Consider the following 13,080-nt stretch of genomic DNA (forward strand, 5'->3'; position numbering starts at 1 on the left):
TCCGACAGGTGAATGTCTGTAAAGCCGCGGGTCCAGACGGCATTCCGGGCCGCGTCATCAGAGCGTGCACGAACCAACTGGCTGGTGTTTTTATGGACATTTTCAACCTTTCCCTCTCCTTGTCTGTGGTCCCCACATGCTTCAAAACATCCACCATTGTGCCTGTACCAAAGCAATCCAAAATCACTTGCTTAAATGACTGGCGTCCTGCTGCTCTGACCCCCATCATCAGCAAATGCTTTGAGAGACTAATCAGAGATTACATCTGCTCTGTGCTGCCTCCCTCACTGGACCCATTGCAGTTTGCTTACCGCAACAACCACTCCACTGATGATGCCATTGCATCTACACTACACACTGCTCTCTCCCACCTGGAAAAAAGGAACACTTCTGTGAGAATGCTGTTTGTAGACTACAGCTCAGCATTCAACACCATAGTGCCCTCCAAGCTTGATGAGAAACTCCGGGCTCTGGGCTTAAACAGCACGCTGTGCAGCTGGATCCTGGACTTCCTGTCAAGCAGATGCCAGGTGGTTAGAATGGGCAGTAACATCTCCTCATCAATGACCCTCAACACTGGAGCCCCACAGGGCTGTGTTCTCAGCCCACTCCTGTATTCCCTGTACACACATGACTGTGTGGCAACACATAGCTCCAATGCCATCATTAAGTTTGCTGATGATATGACGGTGGTAGGTCTGATCACTGACAATGATGAAACAGCCTACAGAGAGGAGGTGCACACTCTGACATGCTGGTGTCAGGAACACAACCTCTCCCTCAACGTTAGCAAGACAAATGAGCATGTGGTGGACTTCAGGAGAAGAGAACACAGCCCCATCACCATCAATGGAGTACCAATGGAGAGAGTCAGCAGCTTCAAGTTCTACGGTGTCCACATCACTGAGGAACTCACATGGTCTGTCCACACTGAGGCCGTTGTGAAGAAGGCTCATCAGCGCCTCTTCTTCCTGAGACGGCTGAGGAAGTTTGGAATGAACCGCCACATCCTCACACGGTTCTACACCAGCACTGTAGAGAGCATCCTGACTGGATGCATCTCCGCCTGGTATGGCAATAACACCGCCCACAACTGCAAAGCCCTGCAAGGGGTGGTGCGAACTGCCAGACACATCATCGGAAGTGAGCTTCCCTCCCTCCAGGACATATATACCAGGCGGTGTGTGAAAAAGCTCGGAGGATCATCAGAGACTCCAGCTACCCGGGCCATGGGCTGCTCTCACTGCTACCATCAGGCAGGCGGTATCGCAGCATCAGGACCCGCACCAGCCGACTTCATGACAGCTTCTTCCCCCAAGCAATCAGACTTTTGAACTCTTGATCTCTCACGATCAATATACATCAGCACTGCACTTTATTAATCTTATTATCTCACACTGGACTGTCATAAATTATACTCTCTCTTAACAACACACTGGTAACTGACTATCAGTACAGTACAATACAACCTACTGTACATTTTATATATACTATATATACTATTTTTTATTGTATAATGTGTATTCTATATCGTGTGTACTGTATACTGTACATTGTATGTTATTATTTGTATATTGTGTTGTGTGTAATTATGTGTATATTAGATTTTAAATTGTGCTGTGTAAATCTGAAGTTTATTGTAAATTGGTATATGTCTCATCACTGTCATGACTGTTATGTTGCTCGGAACTGCACCTAAGAATTTCACACACTATTGCATTTGTGTATATGGTTGCGTGACAATAAAAGTGATTTGATTTGATTTTGATTTATGTATTAATAAGTCCCCTTTCTGCTGGACAGAGTGGATTGTGAGGGAGGTTAATATGCTCGGTGACCTATATGAGAGTGAAGTGTTGAGATCCTTTGAAAATATGGTTCAACATTTTAGGATCCCCAGGTCTTATTTAGGCTGCGCCACCTATTTTGTACTATTTTTGGGAGTAGCATACACCCCACTAATGCGGCAAATACCCTGGAAGTGGTGATTACTGCTTTTGGAAAAGGTCATGAGGCATCAGTTTATTACTCCCTGCTGATTCAGAGTCTGGGGGACGGAGCTTCAACTTCTCTCAAGAGATTATGGGAGAAAGATTTAAACTTGGTATTGGAGGAGGGAGTGTGGGCTAGGATTAAAAAAAATGTCAAGTCTACATCTAGAGATGCAAGGGTGCTCCTAATGAAATGTAAGATTTTTCATCGATTCTATTGGACCCCCTCTAGGCTTGGTCTTAAAGACACACCCACCTGCTGGCGATGCCATTCAGAAGATGGGGACACAACCACGTTTTTTGGTGGTGTGTTAAGATCCAAGAATTTTGGTTGAGGGTTCAGAGTTTTATGTGTGACGTATTGGGCACTCAAATTTCATTTTGCCCCAGACTCTGTATTTTAGGCGATGGGGCGGTCATTAATATAGGGGATAAATACATAAAAATTTGGGTCCTAGCCAGTGTTATGATCGGCAGACAGGTCATCCTTAGGGGATGGAAGTCGGCTGGAGCACCCTCATTTCAGGAGTCGTACACGGTGATGGGCAGGGTAGCGGCATTTGAGGAGATGGCATGTAGAAGGCTTGGCTGGATTTGTACATCAAGAAATGGGGTAGCTATTTAGCCTTTTTGGAAGGCTCTTGGGGAGATGCAGCAGAGAGAGACTAGTGGTTTTGGATGTGTGTGTTGCAACCTTTTTGTTTTTTGTTTTTGAAAGTATGCCTTTTATGTTCTTTTTTTTTTTGTTTTTTGTTTTTTTTATGTTTCTAAGTATTTTCTGCTGTTTTATTCTATTTGTGTGTCTTTGTCAGTTGGCTTTTGACCACTGAGAGGCCTGTTTGTGTCGGTGGCGGGGTTAATGTTCAGGGGGAAAAGTTGTGATTTCATGTGGTTTGATTTAGCATTTTCTGTTGTGTCTATTTGATTTGATGCATAGAATCAATATAATATTTTAATAACAAAAAGTTATTAGAGTTAACAATTTTAAGGATCAAAAGCCCTAAAATGAGACAGACTATGAGCTCTGATAAAACCCAAAGCCAGTTGGAAGACAATGATTTTATGCAATGGTCTGTCTTTGCTTTGATATAGACAGAGCCACCTGTAAGAGCAGAATGAGCTGTGCTGTCAACGGCGTGATTTACTGATAGCTGATCTTATTACATTACCATTGTATATTGATCCTGAATTATGCATAAAGTCTGAGCAGAGAGTAATAACATACAGACGGGTGACGGGCAGGAGAGAAGCAAAAAGGAGGAATGGAAAGAGACAGAAATAGCTAAAACAGACAGCGTGACACAAAGATGGATGAGTGTGAAAGAGATAAGGCGCTTGCCAAAAATATTAAAAATTTTGATGTGCAATGACTTTTTAAAAAGCATTACAGGCACAAATCCCATATTTTTATGTTGTGAGAAAAACAGTAGATGTAGCCTATTAAATAAACGTAATATGGAAACTTTTTGCAGCATGGTGGTAAGACCAATGAATGATTTCATTCCATTCTCTCAGTTTTTACAATATTAAAACACGGTGTTGACTGTATTTGTCAAGTTCAACCATTCAACCCTGTTAAACAAGTTATTTTAGGGGGTTAGGGTTAGGGTTAGGGTTTTATTTTAAAGTTTATTTTAACATTCTAAACTAGTTAACCCCTACTTAATTTAGGCTAAATTTGCAAACCTGTTACTCCCCTTTTTTATACATTTAGATTTTTTGATTTTTAATTTTTCTGTTTATTTAATGTTTATTGCTAAAAAAACACACACACACAAATCAGGGGTTTAGGGTGCTTTCACACTTGGTTCGATTGCTTTGACCAAACCAGAGTTCGTTTCCTCCCCCTCCCCCTCCCCCTGCTGGTCTCTGTTCACATCATATTATTTGGGTCCGATTGCATCATCAACATGAGTACAAGCAGCAGCTGTTTACCACTGTAACTAGGTAACAACTCAGGAAGACATAAGCTTCACTGTGTTATTAAAGTAATCATCTATTTTTATTTAACACAAAAACATTACATGTACAGAGTGACACATGTGCTTGTCTGCCACGGATGCACTGAATGTGCAATGACATGATGAATGTTAGCATTTGTCTACTACGAGCCTGCGGATGCATTGCAGAGATGTGAGGAATGTGAGCTGATCTCTGATGCCTATTTATTTGAAGACATGCAGGTATGAGAAATCCATTATACCATATTAATAAAGACGCTAATTATACATCATCACAAGCGGTCCACCTCCTACAGGTAGTCTCGGGTGCGGTTCGTGGGTGTGCACCCGAGTTCGGAAAACAGCGTTCACATTATCCAAACTAACCGAATTCTGACGTCATTCGACCCTGGGTGCACACCAAAAGTGCTAGTGTGAAAGCACCCTAAGACCACTCGTCGCGGACCAGTTGCAGACTCAAAACATCAAGTTGTGGCTTTACAAAACTGGAAAACTAATACAAAATAAATAGAAAATAAAATGCCTCAAATAACAAAGTATACGCTAGCGTATAGCCTTTCAAAGTATACTCCATTTGACCTTACGCATACAAAGGCGGTTGATGCATGCAGGCATGCTAAAACTGCTATGCGATACTGGACTTTCTCTTCTGGAGTTTAGACTCATAAGATCTTTCAGGCTGGAGTTATACAACTCTCCTGACCTCATAACACACGCGCTCTTGACGTGCACATCCACTGTTGTTGTTTCCACCTATATCTCCAGGTGTTCACCAGTGTTGCGACCTTGTGGAACCACTAATTAGTGCAGACTATGAATACATAATATGCACGGTTAGAAAAATCGGTACGCAAGCGTACAGTGCTTGATGACAAAATTTAAAGGGATAGTTCACCCAAAAATGATCATCATCTCATCATTTCCTCAACCTCATGCCATCCCAGATGTGTATGACTTTCTTTTTTCTGCTGAACACAAATAGAGATTTTTAGAAGAATATTTCAGCTCTGTAGGTCCATACAATGCAAGTGGATGGTGATTAGCACTTAAAGCTCCAAAAAGCACAGGCAGTCATAGTAAAAGCAATCCATAGGACTCCAGTGGTTAAATTAATGTCTTCTAAAGCGATACGATTGCCTTGGGTGAGAAACAGATTAATATTTAAGTCCTTTTCCCTATAATTGTTTACTTCCGGTTGCTCTCCAATTCCTGTCCACAATGGGACTCTGTTCCCTCCGCCTCTCACGTGACGCAAGCGTGCTGGCACTCCCCATGAATTGGGTACAAATAGGGCCTTTGTATGCTTTAACTATGATTGTCTGTGTTATAAGATAATTTTCATTTTTGGGTGAACTAACCCTTTAAGTCACTCACCCTGTACGCATAAGCCTAGCGTACACGTAAAAACCGAAGCATACTCTGGTCCTAGGTTTGACCTTGCAAGATTGATGAACAACATTTTCTGCATCTTTCACTGAAAAGAGAGTTTCAGGCCCTATTTGAACCCAATTCGTGGGAAGTGCCATATCGAAAGAAAAAAAAGAGAAATAGAGAGAGGAAGATGTTTTAATGGCTCACCGTAAATCAATACTCTTAATGTGAGTCATTCGAAGCAGGATGCACAGACCTAGGGTCTCCACCCTGTTACCAGCCATCGCAAGCTTGTCCAGGGCACAGAGCTTCTCCACCACGCTGGGTATGTTAGGGAAATCGTTGAAAGAAAGTCCCAAGCTGCAGAGCTGCACGAGGTTGCCCAGCTCCTCTGGTAGAGAATCTAACTGATTTCCATCCAGAGACAGAGTCTGTAAGCTGAAGACAGAACAGTCTTTGATTAAGATATATGAATACACACCGATATATACCATATGTGAGAAATAATGATTAAAGAGAGGTTAAGGATGTACCCGTTTATACATTTAAAATTTCAAGTAATCGATTACTCGTTTTGTATGTGTTAAGAGTACTCGACTACAAAATGACCGGAAATGCCCATCACTAATGATACTCTCTATATTACTTGTCGAAAGAACTGTTTATTGTTACTATTATTATTAACACGTTTAATTATATATTGAAACAAACGTATGGTGTCTATTGTCATATTTCTGTTGCTGCTTTGAATCGTTCCTAAGAACACCCTGTAACGATGTAATGCACGGCTTCTCGAGGGTTATTGGTTTAATAAATAAGCCCCTCATATTATAAGATTCCAATATTAGCCCAATCAGCAAGTTTTAAGTCACTCATATTGGTTGAGATGGATATGGTCACCAATATATCACGGTAAGACTCCATTGCAGGCCTTCTCTGCAAACTCAGTGCCCTCCTGATATGCGCTGGGCTGAGAGCAGTAAAACTAGGCTGATTTTTATGCTTGATTTAATCTGGGAGAGTAATATGCACGGCTGAACTTCATGCAATTTACTGGCTCATTTAGGGGACAAAAAGAACTTCACTTGACAGGCCCTTTGGCACCACACTTGAATGTAGCCACACTGTGAATTGCAGCAGCAGTGCTGTAAAGTACTGAATATTTTAAATATAATCATGCAAATCAAAGAGTTTTATGGAATACAACCCATAATCACACTCAATATGATGTGTAATTTCTTTTAAGAGACCTGCAATGCACATTTGTTCCATTAAAGCTAATAAAAAAAGAGAGATGATATTTGGCACAAAAAAGTATCACTGACCTCAATAGTTTGTTAAACTAAACAATATTTTATCTTTTAGGAAGTTAGATCAGCTTACAACAACAACAGCATATATGCTGTTTAAAGACCCCATGAACTCAAAAGTGGAGTTTTATGGCTTTTAGTCAATGTGTTTTTTTCTTTAGCTTTGAACCCATCTATATGTTCAAGTGCTCCGAAAAGTTGCCAAAATTAACTTTTAGCATACAGTATATACACATTTAAAATGTACAGTCTTTCTCTTCCAGAAAAACTGACCAAAAATACAGATCTTTGTTCAATCAAATGCTCTCTAAAATGAGAATGTCCCTCCCCATAATACCAACTGCAACCGATTAGCAAATCATCATTCATGGCTGATGTAATCTAAAGTCTATTGGCTATTTAAAAAAAATGGGCGAGCCCTTCGATATGTTCTGCCTTAACTTCCTGTTTCAATGGGAAATACTGTACGTCAACATAGGAAAATTGCTCTTGGGTGTAGAAAGTAATGTTGTGTGCAGTAAAGTCATTTTGTGGCAGTCATGTAATGTGTGCTGACCTCTGGAGATTGCCAATGCGGGCGGGGATGGCACTGAGACCGTTGCAGGAGAGATAGAGCTCCGTCAAGGTCTGGATCTCACACACTGACTCCGGAAACACACCCAGCCCATTGTGAGAAAGATTTAAGCTCCTTAGCTGTGCAAATCTGCGGAAATATTCAGTGCTGTTAATGGACAAGGTTATTTCCTGATGATGTGACTCTACCATGAGATATGAGAAACACTTATGCATAATGGATTCACAACAAATGCACTTAAGAGTCTTTAGAAGAAGAAGCCGTCTTCCTTACGGTTTCTCTAAATCTATAAAACCAGCAATGACATTTACATTTATTAATTTACTGTAGCAGATGCTTCTTATCCAAAGTGACTTACAGTGCATTCAATGTGTCCCTGGGAATTGAACCCAAAACCTTGGTGTTTCTAGCATTTCTATATATACACTTTATATATACAGTACTGTGCAAAAGTCTTAGGCACATAAGATGCTTCACAAAAAAATTTGTCTTAAGATGGTTATTTATATTTTCAGCTTTAGTGTGTCAATAGGAAATATAAATTTTAGACACCCAAACATTTCGTTTGCAAATAGAATAGAAGAACAGGGAGCCCTGCAACAGATGTCATGGCCCCCACAGATCCTCTACTGAACATCATGTCAGTCTGAGATTACATAAAGAGACAGAAGCAATTGAGACAGTCTAAATAGATAGAAGAACTGTGGCGAATTCTTCAATAAGCTTGGAACATCCTATCTGCCAACAACCAAGAAAAACTGTATACAGGTGTACCTAGGAGAATTGGTGCTGTTTTACAGGCAAAGGTGATCACACCAAATATTGATTTAGCTTTTTTATGTTTACTGGACTTTGTATGACGTTAATTGATAAATTAAAACTATTTATGGCTTTATTTTTGAAGACATCCTCACTATGCAACATTTTTCCCAAGTGCCTAAAACCTTTGCACAGTACTGTATATCTATTGAAATAAACTTCAAATATATTGTATTTATACTTATAATCAAGTATTATAAATCAATGTTGTGATTCAACCTGGAGCTGGCTTGGTTTGGTTTAAAACCCCTATGGAGAAAATGAAAGGAAAAAAATACTTCCCATAGTCTTGTTGTATTAGCAATAACTGCAGTAGCTGTGGCATTTTGGCACAAAATACATTTACCATCGTACATTTTCATAAAGGCGTGTCCTGGACATTAAGTAAAGGAATGTTGCAGGTTCAAAAAAATTTAAGCTCAATTAACCTTATTTGTGGCATGCTGTTTATAACCACAAAAAATAATTTTGACTCACCCGCCGCTGATTTAAAAAAAGAAAAGAAACAAAAATCATGGTTACGGTAAGGCACTTACAATGAAAGTGAATGATGCCAGTCCAAAAACATTAAAATACACACAGTTTCAAAAGTGTAGCAACAAAACGTAAACACAATACACATTAACATGATTTTAGTATGATTCCTTGTAAGTGCCTTACTGTAACTGATTTGTGCTACTTTATTTTTTTACTATTAATGAGGGCCAAGTAGGGCTGGATATTGATACAGATTTCCCGATTCAGTTCGATTCCAATTCACAAGCTCTCGATTCGATATCGATTCATATGGGAATATTTCAATTAAAATGTCCCCCTTGCTTTCATATGAATGAAATTCTCTCTCAGCTAATGCTGTTAATTATACAGGGGACCTTCTAACTGGGTAAAATATGAAAATATTAATTTTACTAAATGTATTTTCATTCATTCTTTATCTTTTTGGTCACATTTTAGCTTTTAAAAAATTAACATATCCTTGAATTCAATCAATAAATATGATATTGTATTGCATATATTATTTTTGTTTCATGTTTTTTGTTTAATTGCATAATTTGTGCTATTTACAGGTATTTGAACAAGTGCTAAAAACCGGCAGTGTCTCTTTAAGAAAACTGGCATTTCTGTCAAAAGCGTCTGTAAATGACCGCATCTATTCGTGATTTTTTTTTTATCAACAACTGACTGTACAGAACAGAAAGAGACATTATTCACGCAGTTAAAGGATCTCGCTGCTGAATGCTCCACCACTATACTACACAATCACTGGTAAGTGAAATCTAAACATTTACCAGCCAGTTGGCAATTATATACATCAGTGTTTCCCATTAATTACCTAGACTGTGGCAGCCCGAAAATATTTTTAGACTTCTCATAATAACAAAAGATCTCTAACGTTGTGTTTTGCGCCGTTGCTTCGGCAAAGCATCTCTCACTCCCAGTTAGTCAGTCAGCTGTCAGTCTCCTCACTTATGTCGACTGACATATCCGGCTGCTTGTCATGAAAAACAATGTGTAACATATGTAACGTTATTTCTAGCTAGCTAACGTTAGCTAATTATCTAACATTAATGTTATTGCCAGCGGCTCTGATAACGTAACTATTTTCAGCATCTGAGGTTCAACAAAAGTAACCACTTTTGCTTCATTTCTTTGATGGCTCACAGGGCACGACAATAACGCTTGTCCGGGACAGGTGGATTTTTGAAGGGGCAAGTGAAAGATAATTTTACTTGCCCGAACGGACAAGCAGACTGATTAAAACGTCAATAACGAAAAAATAACCGGCTATATTTGTGATAGCCTAGGCTTGTGTCACTTAACAGAAATTTCATATTCTTATTCTGCTGTTGAAAGTAATCCAAAGCACGTAATTTTATAATTCACTAGCGATCTAGTAACAGCTGCGCCCTGTTTGATTGACAGGTGGCATATGTGTGTGTGCTGAACATGCACGTGTGTTCTGAAAATGCTGAACGGTCAAAAACATTTCAAAATTCTGCCAAAATGCCGTCTTGGTGAGGTCTTCATGTAAACACAGAGAGTGATGTCTAAAGTGAACGTAAACAGTGGAGAGAAAAGCGGATTTGTATTAAAATGTTGGACTTTTAAGTTTAAATGTAAGCTAATAGACCTGCTGCTGTCTAGTGTGTCATTATAATAATCAAACAACCATAACAAGAAAATAAGAAACACACTGCTCTTGACTGGGTAACTTTAGTAGCTTTAAAAAGTATTAATGAATTATAATCATACAGTGAAGAGCAGTAGCAGTTTTATGTTGCATTTCATTCTGAAAGTTTACTTGAATACTTGATAGCCTACTGCTGTTAAAAACTTCTAAAGCTGTTAAAAAAGCACTGAATTTTCTTAATTTGTATTTTTTTTTCTTAATTTTTAATCTATTTCTATTCATTGCTGTTTTTTATTTTATTTTATTACTGACTGATTACTAGTCTTGAATAATTAAGAACTTGAAACCATTCTTCCATAATTAACATATTAGTTAGTGTTATTATTTGTTGTGGTTCTGAAGCTGGTATTGAGAATCGTCAAATTTCACTACCGACTACTGAAATCTTGGTATTGTGATAATGTATAGCCTTTTTTGTACATGGTAGATCTTGCTGCAATAACATGATGAAAAAGTAGATCTCATTCCACAGAAGTGTGAGCACCCCTGCTGTAAATGATGGCGATGGAGGCTTTCCTTTATTTGACAACCATATGTAACATAAAATAATTATCATATGACAATAGCCTCCTCCCCTACCAAGTGCAGTTTACATTTCTACAATATTAGGTTGGGCATCGGTCATAATTTTAGAAAAATGTACAACATAAACTTTCACATGTTATTTGAACATGTAACTTAAATGCCCTTTTTTCTCTCCGTACAAGTAACATTTTTACTCGGACAAGCGAATTACCAATTTGTTTAAACAATGCTTAATGTCAAACCCTGGCTTAAATGTATGCTCTAGTTGATTTTGTGTTTTGACCATTTGTGAACTGTGTTAAACTCCATCTCGTTTATGCTTTGTGGGTGTGACTTTTTTGCCGTGTCATCACCATTCATATCTATACAACCAATGCGTTTATGATTATATAACTACTAGAGCACAACATTGTTTACAAGAGCACAAAGTTCTTCATAGATCTAGCCTCTTAATTTTGCTCTCAAAGTGCACCATATTGATGCAAAATGTACAAAAACTTCTTACGGGGAAGCACGCCCCCCGGACCCCTCTAGAGGGTCCAAGGTCCACCCACCACAGTCTCACAAAATCCTGTAAAGTTTTGTTGCATAGCGTGAAATTTGGTCGCAAATGCGAGTGATTTCCTCTCATTGTAGTAGAGGGTTGCACATAGAGTATAAGATCGGTCTTGGGATTTAAGAATCGATATCGAGATCGTTCAAATGAAGATGGCGATCTTTCAGAAAATCCATATTATTTTAATGGTAATCAATATTATGCCACAAATGCTGTCAACTGAGGAACATTCCTTTAAGAATGGAGATATGTAGTACATGTAGTATGCAGTAAATGCATTCCCACACATATGCCACTTTTTGTAATTCAACTTTTCAAATCTGATGTCCCCTGATCTCCAGTGGCCTTACAGGATAGCAAAGTGTCCATTGGTTGCACACTACAGAATCTCAGTGGATGCAGTATGTCGTCCGGGTAGTTTTCACCTACTATGTATGAATAATACGGTGTTTTTGGACACTTTACTGATTTGACATACTGCTTTTTGCCTACTGTGAAGCAGTATATTCAGAAGCAGGGTGAGTCACATCATTTAGATATCTGTCCTGGTCTCTCCTGCCTAATTTCCCACACTCCTGTTTCTGGTAACTGGCTCAATGGCCTTTGTATCCTTGTTACCACAGGCAAATGACACTGTCAAATGGGGCTCCTCATGGATGGCTGACTGCCAAGCCCTAATCCAGCCAGGAGCCACAGTCTGACACAACAAACACCCTGAGCTAGGCATCTTGGAAGGATACTGATATATGGGTATAGCACAAAACCTGAACATCAGTGGCTGCAGCGGCTATATCTGGATGTGCATTTTCGTGCCAGTGTGCTGTGAGGCTGTTAAGCGGGCTTGCCAATGAATGATGTGGAAGGCAGATAAGGTAATGACACAGCTGTGGAGGTGGCTGCCTGACTCAGAACATATGCTGAGCTCTCATGCATACATCACTCCCCAACACTACAGTACCATCAACCTACGCATATTGTACCGCCTACCACACAGAGTTACTAAATATGTCACAGCACACGAGTAGGGAGAGAGATCTAGAAAGAGAATGGGAGGCGTATAGGGAGAAAAGAGCAGAAAGGAGAGATTTAAAAGTAGCAGGCATGTGTGAAGGCTCTCTTCAATTAATAACATCATGGTAGTATTGAAAATGAGATATTTGTTTCACCTCACAGTAAAGAGGATTGGGTGGGAAATGTGTTTAAAGGAATTGTTCGCCAAAAAATTAAAATTCTGTCATAATATACTCATCGTCATGTCGTTCCAAACCCCTACGACTTTCTTTCTTATGCAGAACACAAAAGGAAAATATGAAGGAATATCCTTGTACGTATTTATAATACAATGGCAGCAGATAGTGACTCACATTAAAGCTTAAAAAGCACCCAAAAGTATCATAAATGTAGTACATTCGGTTCCAAGTCGTCGAAAGGCATTCAATAGGTTTTTGTCATTTTTTAGTGAAAATCGTAAAAATGTCTGTTGCACGTTCATGAATGCATGAGAGAAGCTCGTTCATAGTGGCACATACAAACTAATGTCATATGAGTTTGGAACGACATAAGGGTGTCGCTTGACAGAATAAAATTTTTCGGGTGAACTATCCCTTTAATTGTTATTACAAAGTACAATAAAATGTGAAAATGCAACATTATTTATCTGGAATAAGAAACAGACAAACAGTATACAATATTTGTGAGATTCTTCCATCTATCTTCATCCAGTCTCTCTTTTTTTTTTTTTTTTGCCTACACAAAGCCCGCTTTCTGTGTGTCCCTATCTAA

At 39.1% G+C, this 13,080-nt stretch overlaps 1 protein-coding gene across 1 annotated transcript in view; it reads right to left on the reverse strand.

The window, feature by feature from the left end:
- Positions 1 to 13,080, reverse strand: part of LOC127415636 (PH domain leucine-rich repeat-containing protein phosphatase 2-like) — an 87,139-nt gene that overhangs the window by 27,649 nt on the left and 46,410 nt on the right. The window contains exons 7-8 of the mRNA XM_051654409.1: positions 7,190 to 7,336; positions 5,531 to 5,761 (exon numbers count right to left, since the gene is read on the reverse strand). Coding sequence (XP_051510369.1) covers positions 5,531 to 5,761; positions 7,190 to 7,336 — 378 coding nt within the window. The remainder of the gene's footprint in view (positions 1 to 5,530; positions 5,762 to 7,189; positions 7,337 to 13,080) is intronic.

The sequence above is a fragment of the Myxocyprinus asiaticus genome, chromosome 2 (assembly GCF_019703515.2).
Source record: "Myxocyprinus asiaticus isolate MX2 ecotype Aquarium Trade chromosome 2, UBuf_Myxa_2, whole genome shotgun sequence".
Taxonomy (NCBI): domain Eukaryota; kingdom Metazoa; phylum Chordata; class Actinopteri; order Cypriniformes; family Catostomidae; genus Myxocyprinus; species Myxocyprinus asiaticus.